This window comes from Coffea arabica, chromosome 7e, assembly GCF_036785885.1.
Source record: "Coffea arabica cultivar ET-39 chromosome 7e, Coffea Arabica ET-39 HiFi, whole genome shotgun sequence".
Lineage (NCBI taxonomy): Eukaryota > Viridiplantae > Streptophyta > Magnoliopsida > Gentianales > Rubiaceae > Coffea > Coffea arabica.
The window spans coordinates 13,704,769-13,721,187 of NC_092323.1; the positions used below are offsets into that span (position 1 = coordinate 13,704,769).

The following is a 16,419-nucleotide window of genomic DNA, read 5'->3' on the forward strand; positions in this document are numbered from 1 at the left end:
GGGAAGTACATAGATTAAATAATAGTAGTGAAAATTTTAAGGCACAAAATGAATAAAAGGTAGTAATGAATATGTCGCACTCTTCAATTTTACAGAAAAAGATGGTTGCTTATTTTTGTTGATTATCTTTCTGCACTAGACAAATTAACCCTTATATAGTTTTGCTTCTCCAGTTAAGAGGACCACCTGAAATGTAAGCAATCCGCACATTTATGGTGACCTAGCACAAACTTTCTAGTCGTGTAAAAACAGGTGGAAGAAAAGTGGCTATCACCAATTTTAAGCTTAATAAAATCCCACCAAGTTCTTGATAAATCTTCACCAAATTATGCTTCTCCTCCTTCAAAAGAAAAAAATTATGCTTCTCCAAAGTATAAAATTGTAGGTGTTACTTGCCATTTTTGAGATGTACAAGCTACTTAAAAAGATGTAATCAAAAGAAATATAGCACACACCATAATTTACATTAAACAAGGCTGATAGTACATTATACATGCATGGATATGCTTGGTTACATTAACTACAAAACCAAACACATGCAGATAGAAATATCTCCACTTGGTCATGCACAGATAAAAATGCCAGCAGACCACATATGGACAGACTAGACACTTCAGCACCACCACTAATCACTGGCTTCTGCAGATGTCAAAAAAACCATTGCGGAAAGCCATAGTTCAGACTCTACGATACTCTAGATTATTACAATATTAAAATCTTGACTAGAAAAAGGAAAGGAAACAAAAAAACTAATACATGTAGTAGATATAGTAAATTATAAAGCTGCCCAATCAATCTCCACTGAGGGGTACTTCTGCAACAAGAAATTCTCTGACTGGTCAAAAGTGGGCTCAGCAAAATCCAAGAAAGTTATATCAGATTCAGGTGAAGACATTTCCAGTGATGATGTTTCATCAGATCTTGAAGGTGATAATGATGATGAGGTCTCCTCCACCTTAACACCCTCATTTCCTGGATAGAAATATTCACTGTTCAATGAATCATCAAAGGTGTTTTCCACTTTTGGAATTGTCTGTACCCCGACCTTCTTCTGCTGCTGCTCCCCTGTATTCCCCTGTTTCTGAGAATCGGCCAAGCTTTGACAAATGGCTTCAAGTTTAGCATCAACAGAGGAATGCAAAGGTTTGAAGTCACCAAAATCTTGGCTTAATTGATGCCGAAGGTTTGGAAAATTAAGCCTAGCAAACTCTCCTCTCAGCTTATAAGCAGCCTTATCATAGGCCAAGGCGGCTTCTTCAGCTGTGTCAAAGGTTCCAAGCCAAAGCCTAGTTCTGTTCTTGGGGAGTCTGATTTCAGCTACCCATTTGCCCCAATGTCGCTGTCTAACTCCCCTGTAAAGCTTGGCGGGTTTTGGAGGAGTTCCAACTTGCTTCATGTGGACAGGTTTTGGGCCAAGAAAGCTCAAGTGGGAATGATTCTGGTGCTGCAATTGCCTGGTTGAGCTATAGTTTTGGAGGGACTGAGCAGCTAAGTATTGCTGTTGTTGATTTTGAAGTTTGATTTGAGCCTCGACTTCAAGGATCTGATATGGGGTCAGATGGTTTAACCCAATTGAACCACCACCTGATTGCTCATCAAATCCCATCTCATCAAAGCTAGACAACCCTTGAGAAAACATGTGGGCTGTGGATGGAACATATGAGGTAAAAGAAGAGTACATGTTGGGCTCAGAAGAGAAAGAAGAAGAGTCAAAAGGGTAGTAAGAAGAGCAAGAAGAAGAAGAAGAAGTAGAAGGAGGAGAAAGAGAAGACGAAGAGGAGGAAAAGGGAGAAGATGTAGTAGTAGGAGAGGAGGGCAAAGAAGAAGCACCTTTCATAAAAGGTTCAAGTGCTTTCATCAGCTCTTCCCTCAAGGGATCTGATGATAATGAGAAAACAGGATTACTATAACTGTAGATATCTATAGCTGTTGCCATAACTTAGATCAATAATTCAGACTTAAAAAAAAAAAGAGATCTGAGCGAAAAAAAAGTCGTGAAAAAACTAACAACCAAGTTCTTGTGAACCAAGAAACTAAAGAAACAGATGGTAGGAGAGGAAGAAAGAAAAGAAAAGGATCAAACAGGTTTCGAAATAAAGAACCTTTTGGTATCCTTGATAGTACTAGTAATTTATGTACCTTCAAGAAAATGAAAGATCAAGAAACCAAAACTCACCTGAGGGATAGCAAAAAAAAAAAAAAGACCCTCTTAGTTGTTTTAATCAAACTAGAAGCAAAAGAAGAGCTACAAGAAACTATACCAAAGTTACAAGAGAAAACTGGATCTCTATTCTGAATCACCTGGCTTTCAAAAACACCCTTGTAGGGGGTTTGCTTTGAGATTTTCTGCAGCTGAAGTTTGAGTTCAAAATCAAGAAAAAAACAAACCAACCCTTAAAATTTTGCAGTACAACAAATTTCTTGAAAGACAGACGATGACAGAAAGGGATCTCAGAAGCGGGATGTTATAGAGAAGGGGGAAAGGAAAAAGAAAGAAATTTAGCAAATGCACAAAAAAAACTCACAAATTTTTCTGTGGCCTCACTTAAGATATCCACTCTTGCATATGGTTGTGACTCCCATGCTTCTATATAAAGGCCAAGACTGCGGCTGGTACACACAAGATTAATTATTTTAATCTTGAATTGTTCATTTCTTTAGTATTAAGTCCACTTTGGGAGCTGCTTTTTTTGCTCAATTATTCTACATTCTTGTCAAACTTCTAGAGATACCTTCTATGAAAGAGAAAGATCCAATGGGTTAGTGACACGTGAGGAGATCACTGAAATGTAGACTGGCAGGTGCCAGTAAAGATCCACTTGGAGATTTTTTATTAGATGGTGAATGTAGTTGACTGCTAGTAGGCAGTCACCTTCAACTTTGGGAACCAAAATGGTAGTATGGTATATAAGGACCATTTTTTTTTTGGCCTTTTGAGGATGTATACAAGTTTTCGTCCTTGCTATTTTTTTTTGACACGCCTAGATTATGACACCTAAACTCTCATAAAAAAAAGGAAAAAAAGATTATAACACGTAAATGTGATGAAAAATGTTGAGGAATTTTGACCTCGTAATTTAGCAGCATGATGATCAGGTGGTCAGTGGCTAAGGGAGGACTCTCTCCACTGTCAGATTCAAGGTTTAAAACCAAGTTTAATATTTGAATTTTGAACTTGACAGTTGAAAGCGAGATAGAGGCGTGAGAAGATTTAAAAAAAGATCGGCTGATCACCAACCTCAAGCAAACTTGGCCATTGGATTACATGAAAGGAGATTTTCAATATGAACCACAGCTTTAGCTATCATCGTATGGACCAGATTTTGATAGTATAAGTCTAACTTGGCCCTAGCTATGAAGAAGAATAGGAAAAAAAAAAAACATGGAGTCATGGACCAGTTTCAATTTCATTAGTTCTTTTTAGATGGGAAATGGATTTTGGCATAATCGCAATGCACCAACTTTTGTAGAGGCCACAGACAAGTCCAAGATTCGCATTCCACTATTACCAAATTCTGTTTACACGAGGTAAAATGATACTCCTACAACTTTAGAATCTTTTTTTAACAAAACAAAGTTCTCAAGGGCAAAGCTAAATTTGAGTTGGTGAACCTCATTTGTAACATCCATTTGTTCATATGTAGCAAATGAAGTTCCTCCAAAGTTTATTTAATCATGAATAATTAGTTATCATCAAATTCAAATTTGGGTTTTGACAATCCTTTAGGGGGTACCTTTCAAGAAATAATTCATTTTGGATTCTCAATTTTGTTTTGATTTTGAATACAGCACCATACATGAATGATGACATGACATGAATGTCCATGGATATTCTTCTTTTTTTTTCCTGCAACGATAGACCCTATATTTATTCTATTATATTCTATACTATGGGATAGGAGGGACCTGAAGAGGTCCAGAGAAAAATCGAAGAGGATTAAATCACCTAACGACCCAAAAGAATGCACTACGCATCCGTCCAATAATCACTTAAAGTGGCCTGCTACATTTAGTGCCAAATGGGGAGAGGCAAGGTGGTGACCACCGAGCTCGGTGGTTCCATGGATATTCATTACTGCATGAATAACTCATCCCCCCAACAATCAACTGAATTTAAGAAAAGTAGTTAAGAAGAAGAAGAAGAAGAAGAAGTATGATTAGACTTGAAATTTGGCGCCTTTCAATAATTGAGTAAGAAATATGACATTCACCAATCAAGCAGCCTGGTTAGAAAACAGAAATAGCCCACATCATCAGAAGTCTTCATGGTCATGATAGTGCTACATATTGCCCCAAGGTAAAGTGAGATATAGGATATGATTTCCCAAATTGCATTAATCATTTCTTATCCATTACCAAACCCCATCTAATTTTGTCATTAGCAAAAAGCAAAACCACCATTTTCTTGAAAGGATGAAGATGGATGGACATGTGCCAAAGAGACAAAATACTTGTGGGATCCATGTCTACGCAACGCAGGATTATATATAATTGTTGTCTATGTAAAGAGAAAAACCATGGATTAGGAGGGGAAGCGGTAGTGGTAGAAACTGCTGGCAAATAAGTCAAAGTTCATGCGGTGAAGGGAAGTTAACAGTGAAGAGTCAGAATTGCAAAAAAGAGAAAAGGAGAAAGAGAAGAATAAATCATAATCATCATTTTCCCATACGAAACTAGGGAAGGCAAAGAAGTTAATTTGAGTGCGACAATCCATCGTCAATTGCGGCGCCAGCGAGCCAACCAGAAAGCGGACGGAGAAAAGGACCCTCAAAATCAAATGCCATTGCAAGCTAGTAGTTTGATCCAGTTTTTACATTTACGGTATCCCTTGTAAAATTTTGCATTCTTTAGATTTTTATGGATTTATTTAGCGAGTGCCTGTTCAGTTTCGTCCGTTAACTTTTCAGTGAAATAAAATTAAACTGAAAAGATATCTGACCGTACGCTCGTTAGAAAAATTTTCTTTTATAGTTATTTAGAGTATTGATTAGTATGTGTGTGTCTATATATATATATATGGATATAGTCATATTTGCTATCCACTTTTAGAATAAATTTTTTATTATTTTTTGTTTACAAATAATACTTGAAAATTCTTTAATGAGTACTTTAATGGGCACTTGTTACACCAAAAAAAAAAAAGAAAAGAAAAAAGTCGTAGACACGTAAAATTTTGGATGGATAAATAAACTTTAGTACAATTCTTTTGAAAATTTAGCGACAACATATATGTTTTCATTCAAAAGTACTTATGATAATTTTAAATTTGTAGGAGTGACTATCCCATCCCATGCTAAGTCTGAACATATACAAGTTTCAGTCTAGATGCACTTGCATAAGAAATCTTGTCATATATAAGGCGATTTCTTGAAGTGAGTAATCTGTGTTAGTGTTAGAGATGATAGTAACAGAAACTATTAAGATTTTGTGAGTTGAACATCAATTAATTCTAGTTTAACTTGGATCAAATTGACCTATTCTTCAAAACATACTACTATTTCAGTATTTTTTTTTTTTTTTTTTGTGCTGCGTGACTCACTAGCACACACTTGCAAGGTTGGACCTAGTGAAATAAATTCCAAGACAACCTCATCAACAAGTTGAATTGAATATGATATAGTAAAAGTTATATTTGAAAGTGATTTCTTATAATAGTAAATGTTCCTCTTGTCGTGTCATTTTCATCTGACAGCTAACCAATTTACTGACCTAAAATAAAGTAAATATTTCAAAATTATTTAAAATAATATCTATACTATATATAAAGGATGAGGAAGGGGTTTGGGGTTAACATTTATCGTCTTTCTTTTTTATCCCCATAAAAACTACTTTTACTTTAACTACCTATACGTACTTATGACTATTTTTACTTTTAACTATTTAAGTATATGTTTTCAACATAACTATCCCTAAACACTACAACTACCAATATAAAATTATTTTATGAGAACTATTTCAAAGATTAAAGTTTGCTTTAGTAATAAAAGTTTTATTTAAAATATACGACCATCAATATTATATATATATTTTTTGATTGCACACACATTGGATATGCGATGAGCACTAGTTGAGATAATTTTTGTGATGTGATGTCTGTAAGATAAAAATGTTACTAGAAAAATATAATTAAAATTTATATTTATAATGCAAACGAAATAATATTCAAAAGTGTTTTTATTTTTTTTCTTCCTTGTTTAAACCTTTTCCAGGCTAGATAAATAGTAAATGGACCGTGGTTACAAAGCAACCTTTTTGTCCTTTTCTTATTATTATTTAATTTCCTCGTTTGGGTGCAAAGGGAAGCTTTTACTTTCAGGGACGGACGGTGAGCAAGTTGCGGAGTTAGCGTGAGAATGAAGCGAAGCCATCGGATTTGTTGCGGGCCCCGCTGGGATCGAGAGATATTAGTGGAGCCTGTTATTTACGTCTGACACGTCATTTCCTACGTGGCCGTCACTTATATGCCACGCAAAGTATAATATCCACCGCCGTTATCCTATCCAAACATTTCCAAGGTTTAATGATGTTCTAAAGCTAATCTAAGGATTTTTTTTTTTTTTGAAGGAACTAATCCTAAGTTCACAGGGCACAAACTATTGCTACAACGTTAAAGGCCTTTCGTATAGTGGTTAAAGTTAAAATCCTTTTTACGTTTTTTAAATTTCACGCTTCTCCTATTAGGGAAAAAAAATATTATCACAATATAAATTTTAGTTCATTGGAGTGGAGTAAATTATTGACGTCAAGGAAAAAAAAAGATAAATTTTAACTCATCATAGAATTTTTTTTTTTTTAAACGACAACTAGGGCATCACTTGTGGAAGATTAGGTTCGTATTGAAATAGATTAATTTGTCATTTTACATATAATTAATTGTAGAACTAAAATAGATGCTGTGGCGTTATTACTAGCCTTTCTAGAAAAGTAAAGAGACTTCTTCATTTGTTTTCATACTTGGTTTATGTTTCTTAATAATGTTCCCATTTTTCTTCAAAAATGATCCAAAGTTCAATGGCCTTGATTGATTAAAAAATTGTATGCATTTCTTAGTTCCTTGGTTTTTTTTCCCTCCCTTTTTCAGCAGCATTTGTTTGTTTGATACCAAAATTGTAATAGATTGATATAGCATAAAATTTTTAAGTAAAATACTTAAAAGGAAAAAAATTTGTTGTGCCTTTTCTTCAGTTTAAGGTCTGCCAAATTGCCATAGTCCGAATATAAGTAGCTATTAAGCCAATATTTTTTTAACTTCTAACTGTAAAATTCAAGATTAAAATGTACTTTTACATTGAAGAAGCTTATACGCAATAATAAATGTGTACTTTGCAGTGAGATATCTCTTTGAAGGACCCTTTGTTTGCCACGTTCAAATGAACACATCTCGCTTTCTGAATCTGATGGTCATTGACAATGAAACCAGATTTCTTTGTCGACTAAGCCACTATTTCTGAAATTGAAGGATGACTAGAAACAATTGAAGACCACTAAGGTGTGACTTGATGCACATTGAGTCTTAAATTCTCTCGTCATGCTGACACATTTTTATCGTTTGAGGGGATCCTATGATCACAGTTTGGATTCTAGGGTGCAATTGATGATGGGGATGGGTTTGATTTGAATTTAGTCGGATGAGATTGATTCTGAAACGTAACTTTTTAGAGTACAGAAATTTGTTATATTTCTGTTTATTGATGTGTTAATATCTACATCTGTTATATTATTGATCATACAGTCAGTGATTGTAGAAATCTCGAATCCCATTTTATCCTTGTACAGGATCAATCAACAAAACTCATCTAAGATCTATTTTGTTATTGTCATCGTTTGTAGCAGATGAACATAAAGAAGCTAATCTAGGGTAGAAAAATGGGAACTCATGGCCCTCCTAACCTACACAAATTAATGATTCCATGTTTGTCATATGTGCAAGAATTTTTTTTGGGTGCCATGAAGGCCGGATGGACTTAGAGATTTGAGAGTGGCTACAGACAGTTCATGTGGCTTTGAGAGACGTGAAAACTTCAGGCAATTTTTAATCAAGAATAAGGACAATTTCATCAATCTGGATTGATTGATAAGGTAGTATCTGGTAGAGGTTCAATCTCCTTTCTAAATTACAAACTGCAGCCAGTGCATGTGCTGCAACTAGAAGGTGGCTGGGAATCTTGCCCTTTGGGGACTGCTTTTGGACTTTCAACTTTAGGGTTTGGAACACAATTATCTATGGTTGTCTGGCAGGGATGACAATGAAGTACGAGGTAAAATAGACATGGAATGCCAAAGTCTCCTTGTCAATGATGAACTAGTTTGGTAGTATATAATAATTGGTACATAATTCAGAGCCCTTCTCTTGAGGTTGAGATTTCCAAACCTCTTTTTTGTACCCGCTCTACTACATTGGCAGCTGGTGTCTGGCAAGCTGTTTAGCATTTACATGCATCCTTAAGAACTAAACTAATCTCCCCTGCAAATGTCATCCTTATGTAGTTTTTGCCCTTGAGAGAACTTTTGCTGCTGGTGCTAATCAATTCATTTGTACTATAAGGGACTAAAAATTGCATAAAAGAGGGCCTGAAATTTAGAATTTGAGTCACTTGAAGTTTTCTTGAACTTCTTATATTAGTAAAACGGGAAGACTTAATAACAATAGTAGTTGCATGATGCTGACACCATTCCCATAATAAGATCAAGGGTTTTATTCTCGAGAGGAGTTCCAAGAGAAACAATACCTAGATCGAGATATATATAATTCATTAGAATTTGGTTTCAAGATCTAAATATATAGAAAAGTATTTACATTTCAAACATGGTTGGCTCACTTCTTTGATGAAAGAATTCAATCTAGATTGCATCTACTTACAAAGCTTAATTAGATAACTCTTTTCTATTTCTTTTTTCACTTGTGAAAGAAATTTTTTTTTTTTTTTTTTAAAAAAAAGGTCCCATGAGGAAAGAAACCTCTATAAAAAGGCAAAACCATGTTTTAGTCAAGTCCCCTTTCTTACCATCCATAAGACTTAGCTCGCATATGACCTAGAAGGACATATTATTGAGGATCCATATGACACCTAATCTGCCCCATTTCTGTCGGATAAAACAAATTCCACAAAGCAGTTTATTAGCCCAGCTGGATTCAAATTATTATTAATAAATTGAAGCATGCATTTGACCATGAAATTAAAGCATGGGCATAAGTAAGTCTTGGAAAATACAAAAATGAAAAGCTATCTATACACTCATTCTTCCCTCCTTGAAGTCAACCAACACGTATTACAACACACTTAACTAAAGCAATAAGTGGGCCGAAAGTACTTCGTTGCTAATTAAAAAAGAGAAAGTGTAAAAAAAATTTTACGTTAGTATGTTTAGATGACTACACTGTTAATGTATAAAATGTTAATCCATTAAAATTTGTGTTCCATGTTCAATCCCATTTATCGAATGTCAAGTTGATCCATTTTCCACCATTAAATGTTGTCTATTATATTGTGAATGCAGAGTGCCTGTGTATCCATCCATCATGTACACAGAGAGATGAGATGCAAACAGCCCATATCATCAGCACTTCCGTATGGGGATATAAAATTGGATAGCCCATAATGCAATTGAAAAACATGATTGATTTCTTAAAGTCTTCATCTCACCTCCACAAGAAGTGGAGTAAGGAGGTCCACAAACCACACAGACATGAAGCCCTTTGACTTTTTCCACCAACAATTCCTCAACTTCAATATACTTAGTGGCAATATGATTGGGTGCCTCAACACCAATGTATACAGACTAAACTGGCCCGGGTTTGATGGTCAAAACTTGGCCTTTTAGTGGTGTTGTGGCAATGCACCTAACTTGGTGGAAGTCTGATTCACTCGGATGAACAAACTACTTGACTTTCTAGTTTTTCTAGTAAGTTCAGTGGCCTATAAAGTCTTGATTATTTATTCGATTGACCTTGTGGAGTTGACTTTCACAATTGTCAATGCCATCACATGACACTATCTTGATAAAACCTCCACATCCAGCAATGCTCAGCATATTAGGTGCTAAATTTTTTAAGCAGCCATTAGCCAGTCATCACAAGCTACGTCACACATATGATAAGAGAAATAACATAAAATACTTAGTAGCAGTTAAAAGCTAAGATGTCGTGCGTGATAATGAAATACTCGTAATGACCATTTTCAGGGTAATCAGGTTCTTGCAGGTTTGAACAATCACTTTGACATTTTAGAGGTTTATCTTCTTGTACTAAAGTCAACCCAAGAAAACTTTTGGTTTCTTGCCAATCCATCGATTAGGACTTCCTCTTCAGAGATGTAAAGCAGTTTATCATTTTCTTTCGATTGTTTTCTTGTTTCTGTTTCAGTTTTGGGACCAGGGGAGGGGAGAAGGGGTGAGGGTGGCCAGGGGGAGAGTGAATTGCTTCCCCATGCAGCATTTTTATCTTTCTTGGCAGAATGCCCCATTGGCTAACAATGGCATCAGAGTGTAATACAGGGAAAAATTTTGAAAGCAAAAACTTCCATGTTCTTGGCTATGATGCTAAGAGAAACTTACAGATGACCAGGGATTTGGCGTCACAAATCAACACAAGTTTCCTCCAACATCTGCCTTACAATGGCATAGCATACTCTTCTTTAAGTAGCAAGCTATGTTGATTCTGCTAGGAATCAAAATTAACAGGGAAATATAATTGAAATATCTCCTTTTAATATAGTGAGAAATACCACATCTGCATATAACTTCCTGAGAGCCTCATGCTGAGGAAAATTGTACTGGACACTACGCTGGTTTCACCTATATTTCTTCTGAAAGCCTCTATTGTCTAACCAACAAAACAGCAGATGTAAAGCGATCTCATTTGCACTTACCAAAGACCTTTCCAATTCTTTCTACAAAATCCTTTTCTGGGTATTGTTTTTCTTTTTGTCATTTTTGTTTAAACTCATTTCTTAAGAAAAAATGAATTAGAACAACAATTGGAGATTCATTTGCATATCTTCTGCTGTTCAAAATTATGAATGTAAAATATCATTATGAGTTTTTAACTTACTTGTCCGGTGATAACTTCTTTCTTCTTTTCTCCCCGCAACTGTGTATCCACAGCAAATATGAACACAGATTATATTCGCTTCAAAGTATATATATACACCATGTATCTTAAATCTTAAATGCCTATAAGGTGTTGGTTATATAGTCACATCTTGTTTTTAGCAACAATTGGCTGCTAAATATCAAATTCTCAACTCATTCTTTCAACAATTTTTCTAATAATACAATCATGTAATCTTAATATGACAGGAATTTGAAGGTAAAACAGAGCTATCATGGGTAAAACAAGTGAAATACTCTATTCGTGAGTGAACAGAGCTATCGTGGGTATTTTCAAGAAACCACGGGGCATAGCCTATTCTTGGAATAGCAAATGTTACATACAATAGAAATCCTTGAGATGCAAAAGGGCTATAGAAATACAAAGATGTTGAAGACCATGAAAAAAAAAAAAAAAGGTTGCAGGCAAGCTACAAAAAACTTAAAGGAGATAACAGCATTACAAACATGACAAGCATGATGATCATACTACTGGCTATCTGGAGCTTTGCCATTTATAACTTCGAGTTCTGTCTTGCATTTGTCTCTTAAATCTTTTATTGAAGCTAAACTGATTTCCTGCAATAAAAGAAAATCAGCTAGTTACTTCTAAGAAGCCTACGGGCAGTAAAACTAAATGAGAAAATCATTATCGTTTGCACAATAAATGCATGAAAATCTCAATGAAAAGGTATAACTGGGAGTTGCAAACAATACTACAGATCTTGGATAAAAAGCCAACTTTCTTTTAGGTAAACTGCCGAAACATAGGCTACAAAATTTCCACGATTCTTCGACCATATATGAATTGACCACCACTTTCAGATTGGCAAAGGAAGCAGTTTACTCCAGTTGATGTAAAATTATGTAGAACAGATCATGAATTAACAGGAATCCATCCCACTAATATAACTTTTCTATTCTTTATAATAATAATAATAATAAAAAGAAAAGATGATAAGTTGCAGGCAAAATTCCAGCAACAAACCACTGAGTCTGCAACTAATGAAAGACGATCAAAGACTGCATAATTCAGAACTAAAATAGGTATCGCTTAGAGAAAACAATTTTATACAACAAAAGAAAAAAATTTTCATTCAAATCGACGTTAGATTCATTATGACTTTTTAGTTGCACATTTACCAGAAACTAGACCCTAACACAAATCTTCAAACCTTTGACAGGGTTATTCTAAGTCTTTGGTTGTGGATTCCCTCTCTCTCTCTCATACACACACACACACACACACAATTGCCCAAGCAGAAAATTCCTACCCAAATGGAACCTGGTAATCATAACCTACAGTTGTTCTATCCTCAGAACATGTAATGATCGAGCATGTAGAATGGTATATGACATTCATGTGCTATTCACATCAGTATGCTCAAGTTACAAAAGAGCCTCTTAGTTGAGTTCAGTTTACTTGATTTCTGCTGCACTATTTAACATAACCTGATGGTGGTAGTAAATTGTCTCTAACAAACTTAGATTAAAAATAAAATTTAAAGCTAGTAATTCTAACATTAACTCTCCGGCACTGCTTACATTAATTTCTCATCAATCGCCATTAAACTACTTGTACCTTGAGATTCTTTGATTTTTTTTTATTGCTAATTATCCTCATGTCTTCAGTTCTTCATTATTCACCCATACATTTGAGCCCCTTTTCATCTCTCCTTTACTTCTGTAAAAGGATTCCATGTTATTTAAAGTAATGATTGTAACAGCCTCATTCTCCAGCCAGTTGATTCATAATATAGTGAAATTCATAATCTCAACGAGCAAAAATAAAGATCACCTATCTACCACTTATAGGAGACAAACTGGATTGCTATTTAGATTCCGAGGACACATTACACTAACATGTCCAATCCTCAACTTCTCATGATGACTAAATTCACTACTTGAATGTTTCCACCAGCCAATTTACAAAGTAAATTCAGTTTCCACGTTTAATAATATCAAATAATCAGCTATATCAGACAATATTTACTGGGCGCAAATGCAATCTTGGAAGAAGAAAGTATCAAAGTAAAACATAATAGGATTGCCTTGTACAGAATAAGTGTTGGATGGTAATATCCAATATCACACTTCACATATTCAGGCAAAATGTTGAACTTAGAAAATGTTCTAGACATATACTTACTTGTTCCTTGGCCTCACGTTCAAATATACCCTCCATATGTGAAAACAGGGACCTCCACTGAGTCATCAGATCATGTTCTAAATTTGATGCTGAGCTAGAGCTTCCTTGATCATGTTTACCAGCTCCTTTATTCCTGCAACTTCTTTCAACCAGAATGCTTGCATCCTTTTGACTCTTTTTTAGTGCTTTGCAGATAGAACAACAAAGTTCGGAGAAAGGAAAAGGAGCAGAATCAAAATGGCAACCAATAGACGTTAGTGACTACCAAATACAGATTTTCACTCACTCACCTGTTATTCGACCTTTCATATCTTGGTAGTGGAGGTCTAACCATATATAACCAGCTGAATGTGACATCAGAACAAACCAAAGGCTTATCAATGCAAGTGTACAAAAATGATTGGCAGTTCAAGAAACTAGAATCAAATATTTAATGACTAGGTGGGGAAATAGAGCTCAAAATTTCAGGATATACCTTTTGTACAGAATGAACATGAACAAGCTTTTATCAAGTCAATATCTGCCGCCAAATTACAGCACCCATCAGTCTTCAGTCCACTGCATCGCTCTAACTCAAAGGTTCTAGACTCCTGAGACTCTGGCAACCTTGCACAAACAACAGAGCCAGTCTGACTCATAACCAAGTTGTCAACATCATGATCATCACCATCATTCCCCGAAACTTGTGTATTATGATCACTATCATCTTGAGAGCCTCCAGAACCAACTCTACCTTCCTCACTATCACAAATTACTTCAACACAATCACTCTCAGATGCACAATTAGGCCTCAAAAAACCATCTTCACAACTACCTCTCGAATTATCACCAGCTTGTGCAGTAGCATGGATAACCGAACCACCTACTTCATTATCCAACAACTTGGGATCCTTAACTTCAGGTGATATCCTCGAAACGCCCATTATAACGTTTCCCTTCAAGGAACTAATCTGACTACACGGCCGAGGCGATATACAAGCCCTTTTACCCCTATCCTTGTCACTCGCATTAACAAATTTAGTTACAAGCCTCTTGTTTTCTTTCTTATCAACATTTTCACAGATCCCACCTCCTGAAATTGAATGAAACCTACTTTTACCAAGTTGATTTGTCACATCACCTAAAACTACCCGATCTTTGCCACGTCCATCAGAAAAGCTATCATTCTCAGCCATCGTCAAATTCACTAGTCTAAAACACAATTGCCAACTAAAATAACCACCTTTTTGAACTTTTTTTACATCAAAGATCCCATTTCACATATTTCCTGAAATACGCAAACAAGTCACTATATAGCCAACAAAAAAGAAAGTAAGCAATGCACCCAAAACAACCAGTAAAAATAGGTCATGACAAAAATTACTGATAACTCCAAGAAAGGTGAAAAAATGCGAACTTTAATAAAAAGGGCATCTGGGATTTGATGGGCATTACATGAAAATTAACTAATAAAGTCAAATTTAAAATTAAAAAAAAAAAAACAACAACAACAACATTTCGGTTGATAACGTTGGATACTGACCTCGTGGTGAAAGATTTGGAGAATCTATGGACAATAAGGAATGTCTGAGTCTAGATTGCAGGGATGCTTGATATCAGCTGTGATTGCAGTTGAAGAAGGGAACCCGGGGGCAGAAAAATGAAGGGAAGAGGGGGCGGAAGATCTGGATGGTTAGGCAAGGAGAGGCGGGACCGCGGGAGGTTTTAGCCCGCCTTTCATGTTTTGAACATCTTTGGAGCGCGCCTCGCTGGGTGCAAATTTACAAATGGCCATTTCCAACTTAACCCACGGGCACGGGTTGAATTGTCGCCCCATCGAACAGACCCATCGAACCGACAGCGGCTACCCAGAAGGCCAGAACACAACTGAAACGATTGCGTTTTAGTTACGTGCTCTTTGTACCGTAAGCAAGGGAAAAAAAAACTAAGATGTAAAAGAGTAAATCTTACAATATATATACTATCATCGTTGATCCATGATATATATGTAAAAGTTGAATTTTAAATCTAAAATTTTTTTTAAATGTCATTCATCCAATGCTAACAGTATAAATACTGTCGATATAAAAAAAATTAATCCAAAGTAAAAACGTGCACCCAAAAATAACAAAGGTATTATGCATTTTTAATATGGAAAAATTAAGGAGGAAAGTGACAATGTTGGCAGTGTATTAACTTTTATAAAACATGGTTTCACATTATTCTTTTGTCCAATTAAAAAAAAAGAGAAAAGAAAAAATATGATATCATATTTAATTATTTTCATAAGGAGAAAAAAGTCACCAAACCTTTCAACATTCATGGACAAGTTTTTTATTTAGGTAAAAATAATAAATTTATAATTTATAGTAGTAATGAGGTTAGGTATGATGTCTTTCTCATTGTACTTTTATTTTTATTTAAAATTGTTAGGGGTTCATGTCAAACTTGGCACCATCTAAAGGTGATATTTATTTTTTTTTTTTAAAGTTGAAACATTATATTACTAAGGCAACAATACAAGAAAATTATGTTTAAAGTTCAAAGTATATAAATAAAAATAGTTATGAGGCTTTAGTAAATAAATAATAAGTGTGTTTGGATAGGAGATTACTTGAAAAAAATTATTTGAAATGATATGGTAATATATTTTTTGTGATTGATTTACATGAGAGTACATTAAGAGTATATTTAAGGTGTTTTCAAGCCAAAAAATATTATTAACTACAAAGTTTTTACAATCAACTTGAGGAGTTTTTCAAATTGTTAGAATTTCTGAAAACTAGAAAAAAAAAATTTAATTATGTTTACAAACTTATTTGATATGTTTTCAAAGACCAAAAGAAGTCATTCTTTTTACTAAATAGTGTTTGCGAGTTTCTAAGTTTAATATTTATTGTGCCAACTAATGACATGAAAACTATTAAAACGTTTTTCAATATTATTAGCATCCTATAATTTTTAACTACAAAACCATATAGGTGAAGTTTTTAGAAGTTTAAGGGGTTAATTAGATTTGTTATGAAAATTTTTTTAAAAAAAAGGTGCACAAGACAAGGGTGATACTGGAATGAAAACATATTGGGTATTAAAATGAATTTTTAATAATATATTTTAAAATGGGTTTATAATGTTACAAAAAGTCGAAAATAAGGAAGGCAAATGATATTTTTCAAAGTTCAAGAACGCTAAATGATATTTGT

At 34.7% G+C, this 16,419-nt stretch overlaps 2 protein-coding genes across 8 annotated transcripts; both read right to left on the bottom strand.

Annotated features, from left to right (window-relative positions):
* Positions 1-430: 430 nt before the first annotated feature.
* Positions 431-2,572, bottom strand: LOC113701776 (ethylene-responsive transcription factor ERF060-like). 7 transcript variants are annotated; one of them, XM_027222567.2, is made up of 3 exons: positions 2,302-2,572; positions 1,831-1,878; positions 431-1,644 (listed from the first exon to the last, which is right to left on the bottom strand). In XM_027222567.2, the coding sequence occupies exons 2-3, from the start codon at positions 1,856-1,858 to the stop codon at positions 776-778; spliced, it is 897 nt and encodes a 298-aa protein (XP_027078368.1). In that variant the 5' UTR covers positions 1,859-1,878; positions 2,302-2,572; the 3' UTR covers positions 431-775. The 7 variants fall into 7 exon arrangements, with proteins under 7 accessions (XP_027078368.1, XP_071915090.1, XP_071915089.1 ...); XM_072058989.1 differs by having other exon boundaries at positions 2,262-2,572; XM_072058988.1 differs by having other exon boundaries at positions 2,140-2,572.
* Positions 2,573-11,335: 8,763 nt separating this feature from the next.
* On the bottom strand, positions 11,336-15,045 carry LOC113701489 (uncharacterized). The gene is made up of 5 exons (XM_027222185.2): positions 14,760-15,045; positions 13,713-14,504; positions 13,528-13,581; positions 13,238-13,422; positions 11,336-11,667 (listed from the first exon to the last, which is right to left on the bottom strand). Exons 2-5 carry the CDS (start codon positions 14,410-14,412, stop codon positions 11,578-11,580), a joined length of 1,029 nt encoding a protein of 342 aa, XP_027077986.1. The 5' UTR covers positions 14,413-14,504; positions 14,760-15,045; the 3' UTR covers positions 11,336-11,577.
* Positions 15,046-16,419: the final 1,374 nt, after the last annotated feature.